Here is a 26,845-nt window from a genome sequence, read left to right on the forward strand (position 1 = left end):
GCGTCATATTACAACCCAGTGAATCTGACTCGCCACACCAAAAGTGGTTCAATCGGAGACCTCAGATCAAACACTTACGTGTATTTGGCTCGAAAGCCTATGTGAAGATTCCCGATAAAAAGCGAAAAAAATTCGACGCTAAAAGCAAGAGGATGATTATTGTTGGCTACGACGGGGAATCAACAAACTACAGACTCTGGGATCAGGAGTAGATGAGGATAGTTCTTCTCTTCGGTTCGAATTCAGTTTCGGAGCCGATGGCAATCCTGATCCAAGAGGTAACAATCAACTACCTCAGGAAGAAGCGGAGCACGATCAAAATCAGTCGGTAGAGGACCGTCCACCTGAAGGTCGGCAGCTGCGAGATCGTACTCGCATAAGAGCGCCAGAAAGATATGGCATACCAGTGTCTGGTTTTCTGGTCGGAATCGTGTCTGCAAATTTTGAGGAAACTGTATTATGTCCAGACGCTGAAAAGTGGAAGGCAGCAATGAAAGAAGAACTTACTGCACTCGAGAAGAATGATACATGGAGTTTGACCAGACTGCCACCGGATAAAAGAATTGTCGGTAGTAAGTGGGTTTTCACCATCAAAAGTAACGATCGTTATAAAGTGAGGTTAGTTGCAAAAGGCTTCTCACAACGAGAAGGTATCGATTATTTCGAGACATTTTCTCCGGTGGTACGCTATGAATCCGTAAGAATTCTTCTCGCTATTGCTACAAGAGAAGATTTTGAAATAATGCAGTTCGATGTCAAAACTGCGTTCCTTTACGGCGATCTTCAGGAGGATATATACCTACAGCAGCCGGAAGGATACACGACTGACTCTAGGAAGGATCTCGTCTGCAAATTACATCGAAGCCTTTATGGGTTGAAGCAATCACCACGCAATTGGAATGAGAAGTTTGTGAGTTTCTTAAAAAATTTAAATTTCTCGAGCATCGAAAGTGATCAGTGTGTGTTTGTGAGAGCGATCAATGGTGTGGCTGTGTACTTAGCATTATATGTGTATGATGGGCTGCTGATCAGTGCGTGTAAGACTGCAATAAATAGAGTACTGCGTTACTTGGAAAGTAACTTTGAAATTGTATCCCACGAGCCGAGCGAATTTGTGGGTCTACAAATTGTACGAAATCGCAAAGAGAAGGTGTTAAAAATATGTCAGTCAAATTATATCACGAAAGTCATTGAGAGATATGGTATGAGTGACGCGAAATGTTCGAGTACTCCTGCGGAACCGGGTTCATTTTTATGTAAATTAAAAGAATCCGAAAACAAGTGCGAAAGTGAGAGAATGTCACGTGTGCCGTATCGAGAAGCCATCGGGTCTTTGTTATTCTCTGCGAGAACTTGTAGACCGGATATAGATAGAATATGCAATCAACATTGCCAGTCAGTTCGTGGATTCGTATGGCGAGGAACATTGGCAAGCAGTTAAGAGAATAGTTAGGTATTTGGCGGGTACTCGCGATCATGGGATAGTGTTCGGAAAGAGTGGGAGTTCAGTTCAACTTAAAGGATTTACTGATGCGGACTGTGCAGGATGCACAGAAACTCGCAAGTCAAGAAGCGGTTTTATATTTATAGTGGACCAGTTTCATGGTCGAGTAAACGACAGAGCGTCGTTTCTCTTTCAACTGCCGAAGCCGAATATATTGCCCTAACATATGGCACACAGGAAGCTCGTTGGCTTCGCCGCATTACAAAATGCGGCGAAATTCTAACAATAGCATTAAAATTAATATGCGAAGCCGTGCCAATGTTTGTGGACAATCAGTCCGCCATTAAATTGTCGAAGAACAATGAATTCCACAAACGGTCTAAGCATATAGACGTCAGATTTCATTTTGTACGCGAGGTCGCTAAACGTAAAGAAATCGAAGTTTCTTATATGCCATCTGAAGAACAGCTGACAGACATCTTCACCAAGCCTCTCTCTAAATCACAGTTCTGCGTCTTGAGAGAAAAAATAAATGTGCTCGGCGATTTAAAATAAGTGGGAGTATTGAAGGTTGTCCCTGCGACGGACGTAATATTTTAAATTAGGGTATTACATTGTTGTATGATGAGCTGCGTCGCATCTAGCGAGAGAGTGCGACGACTGTCTACTGTCTGCGTTGCCTTTTTTCTTGAGGCTCGAACGGCCAAAAATTTTGTTTTTTAGTTAGTTGCCTGCAGACGAGCGAAGTGTGTAGTTGTGCCTACCGAACTATCACCCTTAATATCGATTAGCTTTATGTGTGTTTCCTTTTCTTTTTTTTCAATAAAAATTAACTCTGTTACAATTATTTGCGTTGCCATTAAAAATTCAATACAGCTACCATTAATGACAGCTACCATTAAATACGGCTGCCATTAATCACGTCTGTTGCAATTAATTGTGGTTGCAAATTAATTGTAGTTGTACTTGATTTTAGTTGTAACTGATTGTAGTTGTAATTGATTGTAGTTGTAACAGATTGCAGCTGTAATTGATTGTATTTGTAATTGTACACTCGTCGAAATGGCAAGGTGCCTACTAATTCAGTCGGCGCTTCCACCTTCGTTTTGGGCAGAAGTCGTATCTACAGCAAACTATACAAGAAATAGATGTCCAACAAGCTCTCTGGATGGGCGGACCCCTCACGAGGCTTGGATAGGAGAGGCCCCGGACGTTAGCGGATTAAAAGAATTCGGGCGCGAAGTCTATTGTGTACATCGGTCGGCACGCGCGGGAAAGTTCGACTCACGCGGAAAGAAAGGTTTTTTTTCTAGGCTATGCTGACCAAGCCAAGGGACTGAGAGTGTGGATCCCCCAGGAGCGCAAAGTGGAAATTTCGCGCGACGTTAAATTTCTACAAACAAAGGGCGAGATGCAGGCTTCCGATCAGGAGCATTTCTATCCGAGTCAAGACACAAGTGTCGACGAGGACCGACCAGACGAGGGTCCCGAAAAGACGGATCCTCTTTTCGACATCGGGGTGACTGCGAGACTGGACGGCACAGTTGGCGTCGACGAAAATCCAGGTAGTTCGGTTGAAAATGTTCACAGTTCCGAAGGGGAATGGGAGGAGCGACAGCCCGAGAGCGCACCCGGAAGGCCCCGAATGCTACGCACAGGAAAACCAGGTAGACCGCGGAAAGTTTACCAGGAACGAAACGCAGAACCAAGTGACTCGGCTGGTTTGGCAGAAGTCTCCATCAAATCAGCGATCTCTGGATCACAAAAAGACGAATGGATGTTAGCAATGGCCGACGAATTTATCTCCATTCTCAAAAATAAACATGGGACATGCTTAATCGTCCCGCGAACAAGTCGACAGTCGGAAGCCGCATTCTGCTTCGAAACAAGTACGGAGCAGACGGCGAAATTACAAGAAGGAAGGCCAGAGTCGTGGCGAAAGGTTGCTCCCAGAAACCGGGCGCGGACTACAGCGAAACCATCGCACCGGTAGCCCTATACCCCGGTCAGCTCTATACGCCTCGCCGGTGCCTTTGCTGCCAGTCAAAAAATGCACATTCGACAATTCGACGTGACTGCAGCGTACCTGAACGGAGTCATCGAGGAGGAAATCTTCATGGAGGTCCCAAATTATACCAGGGAGGTTCTCGAGTTTATCGTGTCGAAGCAACACACATCCCCCGAAATCTTAGCTGAAGCCAAAAGAATGCTGGCCTCGCTACACAGGGATCGCCCCTGTACGGCCTGAAGCAGGCTGGTCGCTGTTGGTATCGACATTTAAGCGACGAACTGATCAAGCTCGGTGCTACCCCCACAGCAGGCGATGCGAGCGTCTACGTAAGGGGCGCGGGTGATAATCTTACCTTGATCGTCGTTTACGTGGACGACATCTTAATTATATCGCGCAAGTCCGAAGAGATCGACAGAGTCTACGACTTTCAACGAAACTCGTACGACGTAAAGGACCTGGGGAACGTGAAGTATTGCCTTGGGATCGAGTTCTCCCGCCACACCAGTGGAATAACTCTGAGGCAAAAGGGTTACATCAACGATTTGTTAAATCGTTTTAACATGGCTGAGTGCAACCTGCAAGCACACCAATAGAGGCAGGAGTTAAGCTGTCCAAATCGAAACTTTGGAGCATGGACGACGGTGAGAAGCCCCCCTACAGAGAGCTAATAGGTGCACTAATGTACCTAGCTGTCGCAACGCGACCTGACATATCACACGCGGTCAGCGCGTTGAGTCAGTTCAACGATTCCTTCGGCAAAGGACACTGGCAAGCAGCGAAGAGGATACTACGATACTTAAAGGGTAACTCGGACGTGGGAATCGTATTCAAGAACAATATCAGCAACCTAACTGGATACGTGGATGCCGACTGGGCGGTGTGTATCCAAGATCGAAGATCGTACACCGGCTTCGTTTTTACAATGAACGGTGGGACTGTGTCCTGGGACTCCAGGAAGCAACGGACTGTACCGCTGTCGTCGACGGAGGCCGAATACATGGCCCTAAGCGACGCCTCAAAAGAGGCGATGTATCTGCTACGACTGGCAAGAGACATGGGAATCAGCGGCCCACGAACTGTCAAGCTATTCAACGACAATCTCGGAGCTCAAAAACTAGCAGGAAAAACAACTACAATTGATTACAACTACAATTATTTATAACTACAATTGATTACAAGTACAAATCATTACAGCTGCAATTATTTAAAACTTCAATCAATTACAAATACAATCTATTACAAATACAACCAATTACAAATACAATCAATTTCAAATACAATCAATTACAAATATAATCAATTACAAACACAATCCGTTACAACTACAATTAAATAATACTACAATCAATTACAACTACAAGTAAATACTACTACAACCAATTACAAATGCAATCAACTACAACTGCAATTAAATAACATTACAATGATTTACAACTACAATTATTTGCAATTACAATTGATTATAAATACAATTAATTACAGTTACGATTAATTTCAGTTATAATTAATTACAGCTACAATTAGTTACAGCCACAAATAATTACTCCTACCATTAATTACAGCAACCATTAATTACAGCTACAATTAATTACGGCTACAATTAATTACATTTACAATTAATTACAAATACAATCATTTACAATCACAATCAATTACAAATACCATCAATTACCGTTAAATTAATTACAACTACAATTAGTGACAAAAACAAATAATTACAGCTACCCTTAATTAAGGCAAACGTTAATTACAGCTACAATTATTTACAGCAACCCTTAATTACTGTTATCATTAAATACAGCAACCATTAATTACAGCTGCCCTTAAGTACAGCTACAATTAATTACGGCAACAATTAATTACGGCTACATTGAATTACAACTACAATTAGTTACAGATACAAACGTTTACAATTACAATTATTTGCCATTACAATTATTTACAATTACAATTATTTGCAATTACAGTTATATACAATTACAATTAATTACAATTACATTTAATTGAAACTCAATTAATTACAGCTACAATTATTTACAGCTACCATTAATTGCGACTACCAATAATTACTGATAATATCAATTACCGTTACGAATAATTATAAGTACCATTAATTACAGCTACCACTAATTACAGCTACCCTTAGTTACAGCCACCGGTAATTACAGCTGCAATTAATTACAACAACAACTAATTACGGCTACAATTAATTACGGCTACAATTAGTTACAACTACAATTAATTACGGTTACAATTAGTTACAACTACAATTAATTGCAACTACAATTAATTGTAACTACAATTAATTACAACTATAATTAATTACAACTACAATTAGTTGCAACTACAATTAATTACTTCTTCAATTAATTACAAATACAATGAATTACAGATGCCCTTAATTATATCAACCATTAATTACAGCTACTACTAATTACCACAACCATCAATTACTGCTACCAATAATTACAGCTAACATTAATTACAGCTACCATTAATTAGAACTACAATTTATTACAGCTACAATTAATTACGACTGCAAATAATTACAATTACAATTAATTACAAACACAAAAATTTACAATTACAATTAATCACAATTTCAATTATTTACAATTACAATTAATTGAGGCTCATTTAATTACAGCTAAAATCGTTTACTGCTACCATTAATTAGAGCTACCATTAATTACAGCTATCAATAGTTACTGCTGCAATTGTGATTACAACTACAATTAATTACAACTATAATTAATTATAACTACAATCAATCACAACTACTACTAATTATTACTACATATAATTACAAATACAATCATTTACAATTACAATTATTTACCATTGCAATTATTTAAAATTACAATTATTTGCAACTACAATTAATTAGAAATACGATTAATTGCATCTACCATTAATTACAGTAACCTTTAATTACTGCTACCATTAATTACAGCTACCATTAATTACAGCTACTATTAATTATTGCTACAATTAATTACAGCGACCATTAATTACTGCTATCATTAATTACAACTACCATTAATTGCAGCTACCTTTAATTGCAGTTAAGATTAATTACTGCTACCAGTAATTATTGTTACCATTAAATACAACTACCATTAATTACAACTACTATTAATTACAGCTACCTTTGATTACAGCTACAATTCTCTCTCTCATTACTGCTAACATTAATTACTGCTACCTTTAGTTATAGCTACCATTAATTACACCTACAATTAAGTACAACTACAACTTATTACAGTTACATTTAATTGCAACTACCATTAATGACAGATACCTTTAATTACATCTACAATTAATTGCTGTTGCCATTAATTGCAGCTTCCATTAATTACAGTTACCTTTAATTACAGCTACCTTCATTACGGCCACAATTAATTACAACTACAATCAATTACAAATACAATTAATTACAGCTACCCATAATTGTTGCATCCATTAAATACAGCTACCATTAATTACAACAAACATTAATTGCAGCTACCGTTAATTACAGCTACCGATAATTACAGCTACAATTAATTGTGGCTACAATTAATTACGGTTAAAATTAATTATGGCTACAATTAATTACTGCTACAATTAATTACAACTACTATTAATTAGAGCAAAATTTAATAACAATTGCAATCAATTAAAATGACAATTATATAAAATTACAATTAAGTACATATTCAATTAATTACATATACAAATAATTACATATGCAATTAGTAACAAATGTACCTAATTACAAATAAAATTAATTATAGCTACGATTAGATAGAGCTACCATTAAGTACACATACCGTTAATTACAGTTACCCTTAATTGCAACTACAATTCATTACAAATACAATCAATTGCATCTACAATGAATTACAACTACAATCAATTACAAATACAATCAATTAACAATACAATCAATTACAAATACAATCTACTACAAATACTATCAATTACAAACACAATCAATTACAAACACAATCAATTACAAATACAATCAAGTACAAATACAAGCAATTACAAACACATTCAGTTACAACTACTATTATATGGAATTACAATTAATTTCAATTGCATTTAATTAGAAATACAATTAATTACAGCTACCCTTATTTGCAGGTGCCATTAATTTCAGCTATCCTTAGTTGCAGCTACCATTAATTACCGCTGCTGTTAATTACAGCTACAATTAAATACAACTACAATTAATTACAAGCACAATCATTTACAATTACAATTAATCACAATTACAGTTACTTACAGTTACTACTATTTGCAATTACTATTATTTACAATTACAATTCTTTACCATTACAATTATTTACAGTTACAATTATTTGCAATTACAATTATATACAATTTAAATTATTTTCAATTACAATTGAGACTCATTTAATTACAGCTACCATTAATTACAGCTGCAATTGATTAGAACTACAATTAATTACAACTATAATTAATTACAACTTCAATCAATTACAACTACAACTAATTACAACTACAATTAATTACAAATGCAATCATTTACAATAACAATTATTTACCATTACTATCATTTACAATAACAATTATTTACCATTACAATTATTTACCATTACAATTATTTACTATTACAATTATTTGCAATTACAATTATTTGCAAGTAAAATCAATTAGAAATACAATTAATTACTGCTACCATTAATTACAGCTAATATTAATTACAACTAGCATTAATTACAGCTCCCTTTAATTGCAGCTAAGATTAATTACTGCTACCAGTAATTATTGCTACCATTAAATACAACTACTATTAATTACAGCTACTATTAATTACTGCTGTCTTTGTGTGTGTGTGTGTGATTACAGCTACAATTAATTACTGCTAACATTAATTACTGCTACCTTTAATTACAGCTACCATTAATTACACCTACAATTAAGTACGACTACAACTTCTTACAGTTACATTTAATTGCAGCTTGTTGAAGGTTGTCCCTGCGACGGACGTAATATTTTAAATTAGGGTATTACATTGTTGTATGATGAGCTGCGTCCCATCTAGCGAGAGAGTGCGACGACTGTCTACTGTCTGCGTTGCCTTTTTTCTTGAGGCCCGAACGGCCAAAAATTTTGTTTTTTAGTTAGTTGCCTGCGAACGAGCGAGGTGTGTAGTTATGCGTTTTTTTCAATAAAAATTAACTCTGTTACAATTATTTGCGTTGCTTGTAAAAATTCAACAGTTTGTGGGCCCAGCACGCTTCCACTGCGCGTCGTGAGTGCTATTATTGAAATTAAAGTCTAGCTAGACTGCATCAGGGTTCGACGTTGTCGTGAGTGATAGTGAATATTCCCGCAGAAAAGTTTTATTTATCATGGCTGATAAAGAAATTCTTGACCTAACGAAGCTCGATGGGTCGAATTATCCCATGTGGAAGTTTGGAATGATGTTTCTGCTTGAGGCTAGAGAGCTGATTGGCTTTGTTGAAGGCACAGAGCAGGAACCTGACAAGGGGACTAAAACTGCTGAGTGGAAGAAATGGATGAAAAACTCATCGCAAGCTGCGGTGATACTTCTGAGCACAGTAGACAGATCACTGCATCCAAACCTGATCAACTGCTCAACACCTAAGGTGATATGGGAGAAGCTCAAAGGTCTATACGGTGATGCCACCGAAGATGCAAAGCAGAGCGCATGGGAGAGATTTTATACATTTAAGATCAATGGCGGTGAACCGATTGCTCGACAGATAGAAGAGCTGGAGAACATCCGCAAAAAATGGGAAGATACCGATGACAAGCCGTCCGAAACGGCAGTAGTGACCAAACTTCTGAGTAGCCTGCCCCCCAGATTTTCTTCATTTAGAATGGCCTAGGAGTGTATTCCAGATTCTCACAGGAAGAAAGATAACCTCGTATCTAGAATACTTCGAGAGGAAAAGCGCCTCGTCGAAGGAGATGAAGCGGTCTCACTGGCGCTTCAGGTACACATGTTGAAACTCAAAGAAGCATCAACTAACAAGCAGAAAGAAAAAGATGCGAAGTAGCGAAGGGCAGCCAAGAAAAAGGATATTGAAGAGCTGAAGAAACGCACGAAATGCGGCATCAGCAAGGAAAAAGGGCACTGGGCCCGCGAGTGTTCTCGGACGAATGACTACAAGAAAGACGGTGAGTCAAGCACCAAAATGAAGACTCTTCCGGGATACGTATGTGATATTTCAGCACTGTACTCGAACACTTTGGATCGAGATGAAAATGTGTGGATTGCTGATTCGGGCGCAGGCAAACACATGACTGGCAGAAAAGAATTTTTCAAGAATATAGTGCCGCTCAGTAATAGTTTCTCGGTTCAAATAGCAGATGATAAGACAGTAACAGACAAAGGTTTCTCGTTTCATGCAGTGAGGGACAGATGTGAAATTCGTAATAGTGATGGTACGCTATCGTCACTTGGCGTACGGCATGGTGCTTTGTACCGTATGCTATTTGATGTTGTGGTAACTCAGTGCAATGTGGCAGAGACTAAAAGTGCAGATGAGACTATGATGCTGTGGCACAAACGATTAGGTCACATCAATGTGCGTGCTCTGACGAAGACAATCACAATGTCTGATATCAAGCTTGATATCGACAAAGGGAATCATTTCTTTTGTGAATCGTGCGTACTTGGTGAGCAAACTCGTAAGCCGCACTACGCAGTAAGTGACAGGGGGAATTTCAAAGCAGGTGAAAACATTCACACCGATGTGTGCGGTCCGATCGACGTCAAATCCTATGGTGGATCCAGATATTTTCTCCTGTTCAAGGATCATTCCACCGACTTCAGAAAGGTCTACTTCATGCAGCACAAGTCTGAGGTATTTGAAAAATATAAAGATTTTGAATAGTTCGCCGAAACTCAGACAGGCAATAAAATAAAAGTCGTGCGCTGTGACAACGGAACTGAATACACCTGTGATAAGTTTCGCATGCATCTGAAGAATCGCGGTATCGTTCAAGAGCTCTCATCACCATATATTCACGAACAAAATGAGAGAGCTGAGCGTGAAATGCGAACAATCGTTGAAAGCGCAAGATCTATGCTGCTATGCAGTGGTGTAGATGTGAAACTTTGGACTGAGGCTGTAAACACCGCTTGCTATGTACTCAATCGCGTCATATTACAACCCAGTGAATCTGACTCGCCACACCAAAAGTGGTTCAATCGGAGACCTCAGATCAAACACTTACGTGTATTTGGCTCGAAAGCCTATGTGAAGATTCCCGATAAAAAGCGAAAAAAATTCGACGCTAAAAGCAAGAGGATGATTATTGTTGGCTACGACGGGGAATCAACAAACTACAGACTCTGGGATCAGGAGTAGATGAGGATAGTTCTTCTCTTCGGTTCGAATTCAGTTTCGGAGCCGATGGCAATCCTGATCCAAGAGGTAACAATCAACTACCTCAGGAAGAAGCGGAGCACGATCAAAATCAGTCGGTAGAGGACCGTCCACCTGAAGGTCGGCAGCTGCGAGATCGTACTCGCATAAGAGCGCCAGAAAGATATGGCATACCAGTGTCTGGTTTTCTGGTCGGAATCGTGTCTGCAAATTTTGAGGAAACTGTATTATGTCCAGACGCTGAAAAGTGGAAGGCAGCAATGAAAGAAGAACTTACTGCACTCGAGAAGAATGATACATGGAGTTTGACCAGACTGCCACCGGATAAAAGAATTGTCGGTAGTAAGTGGGTTTTCACCATCAAAAGTAACGATCGTTATAAAGTGAGGTTAGTTGCAAAAGGCTTCTCACAACGAGAAGGTATCGATTATTTCGAGACATTTTCTCCGGTGGTACGCTATGAATCCGTAAGAATTCTTCTCGCTATTGCTACAAGAGAAGATTTTGAAATAATGCAGTTCGATGTCAAAACTGCGTTCCTTTACGGCGATCTTCAGGAGGATATATACCTACAGCAGCCGGAAGGATACACGACTGACTCTAGGAAGGATCTCGTCTGCAAATTACATCGAAGCCTTTATGGGTTGAAGCAATCACCACGCAATTGGAATGAGAAGTTTGTGAGTTTCTTAAAAAATTTAAATTTCTCGAGCATCGAAAGTGATCAGTGTGTGTTTGTGAGAGCGATCAATGGTGTGGCTGTGTACTTAGCATTATATGTGTATGATGGGCTGCTGATCAGTGCGTGTAAGACTGCAATAAATAGAGTACTGCGTTACTTGGAAAGTAACTTTGAAATTGTATCCCACGAGCCGAGCGAATTTGTGGGTCTACAAATTGTACGAAATCGCAAAGAGAAGGTGTTAAAAATATGTCAGTCAAATTATATCACGAAAGTCATTGAGAGATATGGTATGAGTGACGCGAAATGTTCGAGTACTCCTGCGGAACCGGGTTCATTTTTATGTAAATTAAAAGAATCCGAAAACAAGTGCGAAAGTGAGAGAATGTCACGTGTGCCGTATCGAGAAGCCATCGGGTCTTTGTTATTCTCTGCGAGAACTTGTAGACCGGATATAGATAGAATATGCAATCAACATTGCCAGTCAGTTCGTGGATTCGTATGGCGAGGAACATTGGCAAGCAGTTAAGAGAATAGTTAGGTATTTGGCGGGTACTCGCGATCATGGGATAGTGTTCGGAAAGAGTGGGAGTTCAGTTCAACTTAAAGGATTTACTGATGCGGACTGTGCAGGATGCACAGAAACTCGCAAGTCAAGAAGCGGTTTTATATTTATAGTGGACCAGTTTCATGGTCGAGTAAACGACAGAGCGTCGTTTCTCTTTCAACTGCCGAAGCCGAATATATTGCCCTAACATATGGCACACAGGAAGCTCGTTGGCTTCGCCGCATTACAAAATGCGGCGAAATTCTAACAATAGCATTAAAATTAATATGCGAAGCCGTGCCAATGTTTGTGGACAATCAGTCCGCCATTAAATTGTCGAAGAACAATGAATTCCACAAACGGTCTAAGCATATAGACGTCAGATTTCATTTTGTACGCGAGGTCGCTAAACGTAAAGAAATCGAAGTTTCTTATATGCCATCTGAAGAACAGCTGACAGACATCTTCACCAAGCCTCTCTCTAAATCACAGTTCTGCGTCTTGAGAGAAAAAATAAATGTGCTCGGCGATTTAAAATAAGTGGGAGTATTGAAGGTTGTCCCTGCGACGGACGTAATATTTTAAATTAGGGTATTACATTGTTGTATGATGAGCTGCGTCGCATCTAGCGAGAGAGTGCGACGACTGTCTACTGTCTGCGTTGCCTTTTTTCTTGAGGCTCGAACGGCCAAAAATTTTGTTTTTTAGTTAGTTGCCTGCAGACGAGCGAAGTGTGTAGTTGTGCCTACCGAACTATCACCCTTAATATCGATTAGCTTTATGTGTGTTTCCTTTTCTTTTTTTTCAATAAAAATTAACTCTGTTACAATTATTTGCGTTGCCATTAAAAATTCAATACAGCTACCATTAATGACAGCTACCATTAAATACGGCTGCCATTAATCACGTCTGTTGCAATTAATTGTGGTTGCAAATTAATTGTAGTTGTACTTGATTTTAGTTGTAACTGATTGTAGTTGTAATTGATTGTAGTTGTAACAGATTGCAGCTGTAATTGATTGTATTTGTAATTGTACACTCGTCGAAATGGCAAGGTGCCTACTAATTCAGTCGGCGCTTCCACCTTCGTTTTGGGCAGAAGTCGTATCTACAGCAAACTATACAAGAAATAGATGTCCAACAAGCTCTCTGGATGGGCGGACCCCTCACGAGGCTTGGATAGGAGAGGCCCCGGACGTTAGCGGATTAAAAGAATTCGGGCGCGAAGTCTATTGTGTACATCGGTCGGCACGCGCGGGAAAGTTCGACTCACGCGGAAAGAAAGGTTTTTTTTCTAGGCTATGCTGACCAAGCCAAGGGACTGAGAGTGTGGATCCCCCAGGAGCGCAAAGTGGAAATTTCGCGCGACGTTAAATTTCTACAAACAAAGGGCGAGATGCAGGCTTCCGATCAGGAGCATTTCTATCCGAGTCAAGACACAAGTGTCGACGAGGACCGACCAGACGAGGGTCCCGAAAAGACGGATCCTCTTTTCGACATCGGGGTGACTGCGAGACTGGACGGCACAGTTGGCGTCGACGAAAATCCAGGTAGTTCGGTTGAAAATGTTCACAGTTCCGAAGGGGAATGGGAGGAGCGACAGCCCGAGAGCGCACCCGGAAGGCCCCGAATGCTACGCACAGGAAAACCAGGTAGACCGCGGAAAGTTTACCAGGAACGAAACGCAGAACCAAGTGACTCGGCTGGTTTGGCAGAAGTCTCCATCAAATCAGCGATCTCTGGATCACAAAAAGACGAATGGATGTTAGCAATGGCCGACGAATTTATCTCCATTCTCAAAAATAAACATGGGACATGCTTAATCGTCCCGCGAACAAGTCGACAGTCGGAAGCCGCATTCTGCTTCGAAACAAGTACGGAGCAGACGGCGAAATTACAAGAAGGAAGGCCAGAGTCGTGGCGAAAGGTTGCTCCCAGAAACCGGGCGCGGACTACAGCGAAACCATCGCACCGGTAGCCCTATACCCCGGTCAGCTCTATACGCCTCGCCGGTGCCTTTGCTGCCAGTCAAAAAATGCACATTCGACAATTCGACGTGACTGCAGCGTACCTGAACGGAGTCATCGAGGAGGAAATCTTCATGGAGGTCCCAAATTATACCAGGGAGGTTCTCGAGTTTATCGTGTCGAAGCAACACACATCCCCCGAAATCTTAGCTGAAGCCAAAAGAATGCTGGCCTCGCTACACAGGGATCGCCCCTGTACGGCCTGAAGCAGGCTGGTCGCTGTTGGTATCGACATTTAAGCGACGAACTGATCAAGCTCGGTGCTACCCCCACAGCAGGCGATGCGAGCGTCTACGTAAGGGGCGCGGGTGATAATCTTACCTTGATCGTCGTTTACGTGGACGACATCTTAATTATATCGCGCAAGTCCGAAGAGATCGACAGAGTCTACGACTTTCAACGAAACTCGTACGACGTAAAGGACCTGGGGAACGTGAAGTATTGCCTTGGGATCGAGTTCTCCCGCCACACCAGTGGAATAACTCTGAGGCAAAAGGGTTACATCAACGATTTGTTAAATCGTTTTAACATGGCTGAGTGCAACCTGCAAGCACACCAATAGAGGCAGGAGTTAAGCTGTCCAAATCGAAACTTTGGAGCATGGACGACGGTGAGAAGCCCCCCTACAGAGAGCTAATAGGTGCACTAATGTACCTAGCTGTCGCAACGCGACCTGACATATCACACGCGGTCAGCGCGTTGAGTCAGTTCAACGATTCCTTCGGCAAAGGACACTGGCAAGCAGCGAAGAGGATACTACGATACTTAAAGGGTAACTCGGACGTGGGAATCGTATTCAAGAACAATATCAGCAACCTAACTGGATACGTGGATGCCGACTGGGCGGTGTGTATCCAAGATCGAAGATCGTACACCGGCTTCGTTTTTACAATGAACGGTGGGACTGTGTCCTGGGACTCCAGGAAGCAACGGACTGTACCGCTGTCGTCGACGGAGGCCGAATACATGGCCCTAAGCGACGCCTCAAAAGAGGCGATGTATCTGCTACGACTGGCAAGAGACATGGGAATCAGCGGCCCACGAACTGTCAAGCTATTCAACGACAATCTCGGAGCTCAAAAACTAGCAGGAAAAACAACTACAATTGATTACAACTACAATTATTTATAACTACAATTGATTACAAGTACAAATCATTACAGCTGCAATTATTTAAAACTTCAATCAATTACAAATACAATCTATTACAAATACAACCAATTACAAATACAATCAATTTCAAATACAATCAATTACAAATATAATCAATTACAAACACAATCCGTTACAACTACAATTAAATAATACTACAATCAATTACAACTACAAGTAAATACTACTACAACCAATTACAAATGCAATCAACTACAACTGCAATTAAATAACATTACAATGATTTACAACTACAATTATTTGCAATTACAATTGATTATAAATACAATTAATTACAGTTACGATTAATTTCAGTTATAATTAATTACAGCTACAATTAGTTACAGCCACAAATAATTACTCCTACCATTAATTACAGCAACCATTAATTACAGCTACAATTAATTACGGCTACAATTAATTACATTTACAATTAATTACAAATACAATCATTTACAATCACAATCAATTACAAATACCATCAATTACCGTTAAATTAATTACAACTACAATTAGTGACAAATACAAATAATTACAGCTACCCTTAATTAAGGCAAACGTTAATTACAGCTACAATTATTTACAGCAACCCTTAATTACTGTTATCATTAAATACAGCAACCATTAATTACAGCTGCCCTTAAGTACAGCTACAATTAATTACGGCAACAATTAATTACGGCTACATTGAATTACAACTACAATTAGTTACAGATACAAACGTTTACAATTACAATTATTTGCCATTACAATTATTTACAATTACAATTATTTGCAATTACAGTTATATACAATTACAATTAATTACAATTACATTTAATTGAAACTCAATTAATTACAGCTACAATTATTTACAGCTACCATTAATTGCGACTACCAATAATTACTGATAATATCAATTACCGTTACGAATAATTATAAGTACCATTAATTACAGCTACCACTAATTACAGCTACCCTTAGTTACAGCCACCGGTAATTACAGCTGCAATTAATTACAACAACAACTAATTACGGCTACAATTAATTACGGCTACAATTAGTTACAACTACAATTAATTACGGTTACAATTAGTTACAACTACAATTAATTGCAACTACAATTAATTGTAACTACAATTAATTACAACTATAATTAATTACAACTACAATTAGTTGCAACTACAATTAATTACTTCTTCAATTAATTACAAATACAATGAATTACAGATGCCCTTAATTATATCAACCATTAATTACAGCTACTACTAATTACCACAACCATCAATTACTGCTACCAATAATTACAGCTAACATTAATTACAGCTACCATTAATTAGAACTACAATTTATTACAGCTACAATTAATTACGACTGCAAATAATTACAATTACAATTAATTACAAACACAAAAATTTACAATTACAATTAATCACAATTTCAATTATTTACAATTACAATTAATTGAGGCTCATTTAATTACAGCTAAAATCGTTTACTGCTACCATTAATTAGAGCTACCATTAATTACAGCTATCAATAGTTACTGCTGCAATTGTGATTACAACTACAATTAATTACAACTATAATTAATTATAACTACAATCAATCACAACTACTACTAATTATTACTACATATAATTACAAATACAATCATTTACAATTACAATTATTTACCATTGCAATTATTTAAAATTACAATTATTTGCAACTACAATTAATTAGAAATACGATTAATTGCATCTACCATTAATTACAGTAACCTTTAATTACTGCTACCATTAATTACAGCTACCATTAATTACAGCTACTATTAATTATTGCTACAATTAATTACAGCGACCATTAATTACTGCTATCATTAATTACAACTACCATTAATTGCAGCTACCTTTAATTGCAGTTAAGATTAATTACTGCTACCAGTAATTATTGTTACCATTAAATACAACTACCATTAATTACAACTACTATTAATTACAGCTACCTTTGATTACAGCTACAATTCTCTCTCTCATTACTGCTAACATTAATTACTGCTACCTTTAGTTATAGCTACCATTAATTACACCTACAATTAAGTACAACTACAACTTATTACAGTTACATTTAATTGCAACTACCATTAATGACAGCTACCTTTAATTACATCTACAATTAATTGCTGTTGCCATTAATTGCAGCTACCATTAATTACAGTTACCTTTAATTACAGCTACCTTCATTACGGCCACAATTAATTACAACTACAATCAATTACAAATACAATTAATTACAGCTACCCATAATTGTTGCATCCATTAAATTATGGTATTTAATGGTAGCTTTATCTAATGGTAGCTGTAATTAATTGTACCTGTAATTAATTTTATTTGTAATTAATTGTAGTTGTAATTTATTTGCAGCTGTAATTAATTGTAGCTGTAATTAAAGATAGCTGTAATTAATTGTATGTATAATTATGTGTATTTGTAATTAATTGCATATGTAGTCAATTTATATGTAATTAATTGTAGCTGCAATTAATTGTGGCTGCAATTATTTGTGGCTGCAATTAATTGTGGCTGCAATTAATTCTGGTTGCAATTAATTGTGGTTGTGGTTGTAGTTCTAGTTCTAGTTCTAGTTGAAATGGAAAATGGGAACAAAATTGTAATTAAAAATAACGTTGGTTTAGAATTCTATGTGTTTAGAATCCTAAGGCTTGATTTTTGACCAGACGTGACTTCGTAGTTATTGTTTGCACTCATAAGTTCCATTTCGGTAATTACGGTCATCTTCACCAAAAACATACACAATAAGCAGGAAAGACTCCAAATCCCGACCCTTGGACTTTCTCCTGCCCATCGTAAATCCCTTGGAACGTGAAGTACACTCATGAACCCAGTGGAGTTGGCAAGAAGCACAACAGAAACGAAGCTCGCACGCCTCAAGACGAATCTTCCGCACAGGCTCTTGCCGGCCACTTTTGACGGCCATCAATTAAGGCTCTTGCTAGCCACTGTTCCCGACCGTCTTTCACGGATTCTGCAGGCCATCGTTGGCGCCCAATACACGAACGTGTTTTTGAACCTGCGAAATAACGACACGCTCGAAACAACCTTGATACTTCGCAACAAAGACACAATTTTTATCAGCAAAAATAGGAATCTCAAAATATTCAATTTAGAGAGCACGTACCAGTTACGATTATTATCATATTAATTTCAAAATTACTTAGTTATGATTAGTAAACTTGATATAAATAAGTTTTATACTATTGTAAATATTAATTCAACCTATTGTTGTAACTTTTCAATTAATTTCATTTATAAAAAACAGTTTATTATAAATCTTCAAAGCGTCAACATAAGTATCTCTAAAAGTCCAATTTATTTAATTGATATAATAGTTTCAGTTCAAAATATTTGAATTAGAAAAATTAAATTAATTTATACGTGTGAATTTAAATATCAAAGTGAATTAATTTAATTAGATAGAAAACGGTATAAATGCTTGTTCTATTGTCACACCTGATTTGTGTCCCTAGTACAGCAATATTTCAGGTTTTCCATGATTTTTCTACGTCCGTTAGTTTTTGCAAGCATCCCCACCATTTCACTGCGCATACAATCCACGACGAATCCTGTCTTAACATTGAATCATCAGCCAATCACCTATTCTCGCTAATGTAGCGCGCTGCGACCTAACTGTTGCTTATTTTCGCCCTCTTACGGTAGATGATGAAAACAAACGCAGCTGTTCTTGTGTTCGAAGTCCCAAATGCGTATTTAGAAATAATGTGGCGCACGAGTGCATCCAGTGTTAAGTTATACTTCAGTAACGAAAGGACAAAATGGTAGATATGAAAAGTAATGTGAGTTTCGCGTGTCAGTGTTGTCTGCAGCCGCTGCGGTTAGACCCAAAAATCTATCATCATAAAAAACATACGGCAACGGAGCTTTTAAGTAAGTAATTTCTATTTTGAACTACATGCATGACCTTGTAAGCGATTTTACGCTTTATACGCCATTCTCTTTAATGTACAGTAACATTTTCAGCTTCGATTGTGATAATAAATACTGATTAACAAACTAAATCATTATTTCACTTTTATTTTTATTTTTCCTGCTGCATTATAATTTTTTTATTATTTTATAATGCTACCAACAGAACATGAATTGATAATCAATATCAATAAATAATGGGACTATTAATAGAAATACAATATATGACTTTGTTAACAGATCCCATACAGCAAGTTGTGGGAGAGCTGGAACCTCAAAGTGGAAGTATGGAATATCTTGTTCCTCCATTTAAATTAACAGAATCTACGAATGGAACTAATGGGTTCATGTTAGTTGGTGATTGTGGGGAAATAGAAAGTCTCAGTCATCATTTGAAGGTACTTGGAGTTCATGTAACTTACTTGAAAGATAGTAATGTAATGTTTATTTCTTTCAGATACAAGAAAATCAATGCGATATTATTAGTAGCAGCAACTCTGCTGATTACCCACTCTGCAATAATTGCACCGATAGTCTCTTATTACTATTGGATCAACAGTTAAGGATGACAGAAGGAGAATGTTCAGATTATAATGAATATCTAAAGAAATTAGAAATAGAACAACAGCAACAGAGCCATCAGGATATTGAGATGGAGACACTTACAAAAGAACTTCAAGATGTTTGGTTAGCGGAAAAGAAAATGATTAATGAATTAGAAGCATTGATGAAAGAGGAAATGGCAACCAGAAATGCAATAGTTCAACAAGAAAGAGATAATGAAAGATTGCATAGTGAAGAACAAAGATATTATAGGAAATATTCAAGATACAAATATGATCTCATATTGGCTGAAGATGAATGTCACAGGTAATTATTACAATATAGTTGATTTGATTACAATTTCTTCCTATTAACATTACCAATTTGTTTAGGCTGGAATGTCAACTAACCTATGCAACATCTCAGCTAGAGAAACTGAAGAGAACAAATGTATTCAATGCTACATTTCATATTTGGCACTTGGAACATTTTGGAACAATAAATTCCTTCCGTTTAGGCAGATTGCCAAGTGCATCGGTTGATTGGAGCGAAATAAATGCTGCCTGGGGGCAGACAACGTTATTATTATCAGCACTAGCTCGTAAGATGAATTTCACGTTCAAACGTTTTCGTTTGGTGCCATTTGGTAATCACAGTTACATTGAAACATTGGACCAGCAGAGAGCATTACCTTTGTATGGAAGTGGAGGTTTCAAGTTTGTGTGGGACATGCAGTTTGATACAGCAATGGTGGCTTTTCTAGATTGTTTACAACAATTTAAGGAACAAGTAGAGAAAAGTGACAGTGGATTCTGTCTGCCCTACAGAATGAAACGTGGAAAAATAGAAGATTCTGCAACAAAAATCTCTTACTCTATCAAGTACGATTAATTACATATAAAATACGACTACTCTTAGTTAAAATTCTTTTAATATCCATTTCACGTATTTTGTTTCAGAATACAATTCAATTCAGAGGAACAATGGACCAAAGCTCTAAAATTTCTTTTAACAAATTTGAAATGGGGTCTTGTTTGGATTATTTCGCAGTTCACAAACGATGATACTGAGCATTAGCTTAATATCTCTTTAATAAAGGATATATATTTTATTTACTATACTTCATTAGTACTTATTCCAAACAATGTTTAGCGGAATTAGAGCGTGTGTTAAGAGCAGTGCTCAAAAGTTTGTTAAAGAGAAACCAGGTAACACCATAGAGAAAACTTTGAGGACTTTGAACTTCCTTGAAATTTATGTATTGTTCTAATTTAGGGATACTTATTTCCACTATTTCAATTAATTCACCTGCAGAAGCAATGCCCCCTCCTTCAATTTAACAAATTGCATTATAGGATGAGAAACTTGAGAAGTCTCTTTTCATGTATTTTATTCAGCACTATAAATTTAATATTTCGTACCATAGTCATTGCAACGTATTTAAAATCATTCTAGAATCAAGCTATGTATACTTAAATTATATTTATACCTAACACTAAGCTTATCAGGATGAGTGCGCATTTCGTCTGTGACTTCTACATAAAAAAGTGTGTTTTTATACAGTGAAGAAGTCGTGCATCTGTAACAAATTTTAGTATGAAAAATCTGAGAAATGTAATTATATTGCATCACATGCGGAACCATAACATTAACACATCCAAAAGTATTAATAAGTTTAATGGTCTCTGCCGGTGCTTCGTAACCGCATTCTTCCTTGAGTTCGTCTCTTGCAATCTCGACTAAAGACTTATCCTTGTCCATGATGCCAGTGCAGTTTTCCAAGGTCGGGCCTAATTTGGGCGAATATTTCTCAAGGTCAACCTGTTATTTATTTCTCAAGCCCACCTGTTTCCGAAAGAGTCGTATAGAAATGCGTTGGACGGAATTGCCTGACGAACACAAGTTTTTTCCTACTAGTATTGAAAATCAGTATATTTACGCCGTCGTGGACCCTGGCCATATCCCAGTCCCTCTGCTCGCCACCTTGCTGATAATAAATTCGAACGGACATTAAGGCGGCGGAAAAACGCACACTATGATGACCCACACATAGAAGAAAAACCATATACGTATATTAGTTTGCAGAGGTTTACATCCACTAAAACTGACGCTTTAATATCGAAGTGTGCAGTTCGCAAGTGGAAAATTGAGATTCCCAAAAGACTAAACTCGGGGGCTTCGGTTGTAGAAATATCCGTTTTGCAGTTATTGAGGAGATATTTGCAATATTCGGCCAGAGTGGTGTCAATCTCACTAGCATGACGTCACAAGATGGCCGCCGCTAACAGTTTTTCGTAAATATCAAGAGATTTAGAGCTCGAATCGAAAATTCACAACCGAAGCAACCGAGATAATGCATGCACAAAGGCAGTGGAGTGTATTTTCAGTTGATTACTTAGTTAATTAAGATATACGGATAGTGTATCTGAAACACCACCTCGAGGTTCCGACATCTTTCACTACTAGCGCCACAGTTCTCTTCCAACCAAAAAGATGCACCACAGACGAGCTTGTCGATGACCATAATTAGTTACAGTCGATAATACAGATCGACAAGTTACATAGTTTTATATATCCATTCAAAATATTTCGGACTAGGGAAAGGTGGCATGCGGGGCAGTTTCCATACTCGTGAGCGGCGCAGCAGTTACAGCAGCAACGCTCGTCGAATATTGTAAATATCTTAAGTATAATAAAAAAAATGGTCATTTCTACAACCGAAGAAACTCAGCTTAGACTTTTCGAAATCAAAATATCCAACTCCCGAACTGCTTGAATATTGGCACGTCCCTCTTACTTGATATGAACAGTTGTCACGAAGATATTTTGCCACGCACTAGGTTTCTACACCAGGGGAAGGTGGCATGCGGGGCAGACTCTGACTTGTGAGCGTCATTTGTCATAATATTCGTCACACCAAAAAGGGTATATAAGCAGGCGATATTCAGTCGCCGGACTCTTAGTTGAATGTGGTCGCTAACTACAATTAATTAGAAATACGATTAATTGCATCTACCATTAATTACAGTAACCTTTAATTACTGCTACCATTAATTACAGCTGCCATTAATTACAGCTACTATTAATTATTGCTACAATTAATTACAGCGACCATTAATTACTGCTATCATTAATTACAACTACCATTAACTGCAGTTAAGATTAATTACTGCTACCAGTAATTATTGTTACCATTAAATACAACTACCATTAATTACAACTACTATTAATTACAGCTACCTTTGATTACAGCTACAATTCTCTCTCTCATTACTGCTAACATTAATTACTGCTACCTTTAGTTATAGCTACCATTAATTACACCTACAATTAAGTACAACTACAACTTATTACAGTTACATTTAATTGCAACTACCATTAATGACAGCTACCTTTAATTACATCTACAATTAATTGCTGTTGCCATTAATTGCAGCTACCATTAATTACAGTTACCTTTAATTACAGCTACCTTCATTACGGCCACAATTAATTACAACTACAATCAATTACAAATACAATTAATTACAGCTACCCATAATTGTTGCATCCATTAAATTATGGTATTTAATGGTAGCTTTATCTAATGGAAGCTGTAATTAATTGTACCTGTAATTAATTTTATTTGTAATTAATTGTAGTTGTAATTTATTTGCAGCTGTAATTAATTGTAGCTGTAATTAAAGTTAGCTGTAATTAATTGTACGTATAATTATGTGTATTTGTAATTAATTGTATATGTAGTCAATTTATATGTAATTAATTGTAGCTGCAATTAATTGTGGCTGCAATTAATTCTGGTTGCAATTAATTGTGGTTGTGGTTGTAGTTCTAGTTCTAGTTCTAGTTGAAATGGAAAATGGGAACAAAATTGTAATTAAAAATAACGTTGGTTTAGAATTCTATGTGTTTAGAATCCTAAGGCTTGATTTTTGACCAGACGTGACTTCGTAGTTATTGTTTGCACTCATAAGTTCCATTTCGGTAATTACGGTCATCTTCACCAAAAACATACACAATAAGCAGGAAAGACTCCAAATCCCGACCCTTGGACTTTCTCCTGCCCATCGTAAATCCCTTGGAACGTGAAGTACACTCATGAACCCAGTGGAGTTGGCAAGAAGCACAACAGAAACGAAGCTCGCACGCCTCAAGACGAATCTTCCGCACAGGCTCTTGCCGGCCACTTTTGACGGCCATCAATTAAGGCTCTTGCTAGCCACTGTTCCCGACCGTCTTTCACGGATTCTGCAGGCCATCGTTGGCGCCCAATACACGAACGTGTTTTTGAACCTGCGAAATAACGACATGTTCGAAACATTGGTTCTTCAAGCCGGATACTAGATATCGTACACATTAACGACACGCTCGAAACAACCTTGATACTTCGCAACAAAGACACAATTTTTATCAGCAAAAATAGGAATCTCAAAATATTCAATTTAGAGAGCACGTACCAGTTACGATTATTATCATATTAATTTCAAAATTACTTAGTTATGATTAGTAAACTTGATATAAATAAGTTTTATACTATTGTAAATATTAATTCAACCTATTGTTGTAACTTTTCAATTAATTTCATTTATAAAAAACAGTTTATTATAAATCTTCAAAGCGTCAACATAAGTATCTCTAAAAGTCCAATTTATTTAATTGATATAATAGTTTCAGTTCAAAATATTTGAATTAGAAAAATTAAATTAATTTATACGTGTGAATTTAAATATCAAAGTGAATTAATTTAATTAGATAGAAAACGGTATAAATGCTTGTTCTATTGTCACACCTGATTTGTGTCCCTAGTACAGCAATATTTCAGGTTTTCCATGATTTTTCTACGTCCGTTAGTTTTTGCAAGCATCCCCACCATTTCACTGCGCATACAATCCACGACGAATCCTGTCTTAACATTGAATCATCAGCCAATCACCTATTCTCGCTAATGTAGCGCGCTGCGACCTAACTGTTGCTTATTTTCGCCCTCTTACGGTAGATGTTGAAAACAAACGCAGCTGTTCTTGTGTTCGAAGTCCCAAATGCGTATTTAGAAATAATGTGGCGCACGAGTGCATCCAGTGTTAAGTTATACTTCAGTAACGAAAGGACAAAATGGTAGATATGAAAAGTAATGTGAGTTTCGCGTGTCAGTGTTGTCTGCAGCCGCTGCGGTTAGACCCAAAAATCTATCATCATAAAAAACATACGGCAACGGAGCTTTTAAGTAAGTAATTTCTATTTTGAACTACATGCATGACCTTGTAAGCGATTTTACGCTTTATACGCCATTCTCTTTAATGTACAGTAACATTTTCAGCTTCGATTGTGATAATAAATACTGATTAACAAACTAAATCATTATTTCACTTTTATTTTTATTTTTCCTGCTGCATTATAATTTTTTTATTATTTTATAATGCTACCAACAGAACATGAATTGATAATCAATATCAATAAATAATGGGACTATTAATAGAAATACAATATATGACTTTGTTAACAGATCCCATACAGCAAGTTGTGGGAGAGCTGGAACCTCAAAGTGGAAGTATGGAATATCTTGTTCCTCCATTTAAATTAACAGAATCTACGAATGGAACTAATGGGTTCATGTTAGTTGGTGATTGTGGGGAAATAGAAAGTCTCAGTCATCATTTGAAGGTACTTGGAGTTCATGTAACTTACTTGAAAGATAGTAATGTAATGTTTATTTCTTTCAGATACAAGAAAATCAATGCGATATTATTAGTAGCAGCAACTCTGCTGATTACCCACTCTGCAATAATTGCACCGATAGTCTCTTATTACTATTGGATCAACAGTTAAGGATGACAGAAGGAGAATGTTCAGATTATAATGAATATCTAAAGAAATTAGAAATAGAACAACAGCAACAGAGCCATCAGGATATTGAGATGGAGACACTTACAAAAGAACTTCAAGATGTTTGGTTAGCGGAAAAGAAAATGATTAATGAATTAGAAGCATTGATGAAAGAGGAAATGGCAACCAGAAATGCAATAGTTCAACAAGAAAGAGATAATGAAAGATTGCATAGTGAAGAACAAAGATATTATAGGAAATATTCAAGATACAAATATGATCTCATATTGGCTGAAGATGAATGTCACAGGTAATTATTACAATATAGTTGATTTGATTACAATTTCTTCCTATTAACATTACCAATTTGTTTAGGCTGGAATGTTAACTAACCTATGCAACATCTCAGCTAGAGAAACTGAAGAGAACAAATGTATTCAATGCTACATTTCATATTTGGCACTTGGAACATTTTGGAACAATAAATTCCTTCCGTTTAGGCAGATTGCCAAGTGCATCGGTTGATTGGAGCGAAATAAATGCTGCCTGGGGGCAGACAACGTTATTATTATCAGCACTAGCTCGTAAGATGAATTTCACGTTCAAACGTTTTCGTTTGGTGCCATTTGGTAATCACAGTTACATTGAAACATTGGACCAGCAGAGAGCATTACCTTTGTATGGAAGTGGAGGTTTCAAGTTTGTGTGGGACATGCAGTTTGATACAGCAATGGTGGCTTTTCTAGATTGTTTACAACAATTTAAGGAACAAGTAGAGAAAAGTGACAGTGGATTCTGTCTGCCCTACAGAATGAAACGTGGAAAAATAGAAGATTCTGCAACAAAAATCTCTTACTCTATCAAGTACGATTAATTACATATAAAATACGACTACTCTTAGTTAAAATTCTTTTAATATCCATTTCACGTATTTTGTTTCAGAATACAATTCAATTCAGAGGAACAATGGACCAAAGCTCTAAAATTTCTTTTAACAAATTTGAAATGGGGTCTTGTTTGGATTATTTCGCAGTTCACAAACGATGATACTGAGCATTAGCTTAATATCTCTTTAATAAAGGATATATATTTTATTTACTATACTTCATTAGTACTTATTCCAAACAATGTTTAGCGGAATTAGAGCGTGTGTTAAGAGCAGTGCTCAAAAGTTTGTTAAAGAGAAACCAGGTAACACCATAGAGAAAACTTTGAGGACTTTGAACTTCCTTGAAATTTATGTATTGTTCTAATTTAGGGATACTTATTTCCACTATTTCA

The 26,845-nt window shown here is 37.2% G+C and overlaps 1 protein-coding gene and 4 pseudogenes across 1 annotated transcript; 4 read left to right on the forward strand and 1 right to left on the reverse strand.

Moving 5' to 3' along the window:
* The first annotated feature begins 4,086 nt into the window (after nt 1-4,086).
* Nucleotides 4,087-4,617, forward strand: LOC143261108 (uncharacterized; annotated as a pseudogene).
* A 10,064-nt stretch (nt 4,618-14,681) lies between these two features.
* On the forward strand, nt 14,682-15,212 carry LOC143261109 (uncharacterized; annotated as a pseudogene).
* A 3,788-nt stretch (nt 15,213-19,000) lies between these two features.
* Nucleotides 19,001-20,861, forward strand: LOC143261100 (beclin-1-like protein). The gene is made up of 5 exons (XM_076527661.1): nt 19,001-19,159; nt 19,439-19,596; nt 19,656-20,068; nt 20,134-20,622; nt 20,701-20,861. Exons 1-5 carry the CDS (start codon nt 19,048-19,050, stop codon nt 20,816-20,818), a joined length of 1,290 nt encoding a protein of 429 aa, XP_076383776.1. The 5' UTR covers nt 19,001-19,047; the 3' UTR covers nt 20,819-20,861.
* Nucleotides 20,862-21,167: 306 nt separating this feature from the next.
* Nucleotides 21,168-22,183, reverse strand: LOC143261101 (uridine diphosphate glucose pyrophosphatase NUDT14-like; annotated as a pseudogene).
* Nucleotides 22,184-24,806: 2,623 nt separating this feature from the next.
* On the forward strand, nt 24,807-26,667 carry LOC143261105 (beclin-1-like protein; annotated as a pseudogene).
* Nucleotides 26,668-26,845: the final 178 nt, after the last annotated feature.

The sequence above is a fragment of the Megalopta genalis genome, unplaced genomic scaffold (genome assembly GCF_051020955.1).
Source record: "Megalopta genalis isolate 19385.01 unplaced genomic scaffold, iyMegGena1_principal scaffold0036, whole genome shotgun sequence".
Taxonomy (NCBI): Eukaryota; Metazoa; Arthropoda; class Insecta; order Hymenoptera; family Halictidae; genus Megalopta; species Megalopta genalis.

Excerpts from the sequence above, each read along its gene's own strand:
- LOC143261100 (XM_076527661.1), top strand. The coding sequence starts at position 19,048 with ATGGTAGATATGAAAAGTAATGTGAGTTTCGCGTGTCAGTGTTGTCTG. Across the intron at positions 19,160-19,438 it reads TACGGCAACGGAGCTTTTAA|ATCCCATACAGCAAGTTGTG; the intron begins GTAAGTAATTTC and ends CTTTGTTAACAG. Across the intron at positions 20,623-20,700 it reads AAAATCTCTTACTCTATCAA|AATACAATTCAATTCAGAGG; the intron begins GTACGATTAATT and ends ATTTTGTTTCAG.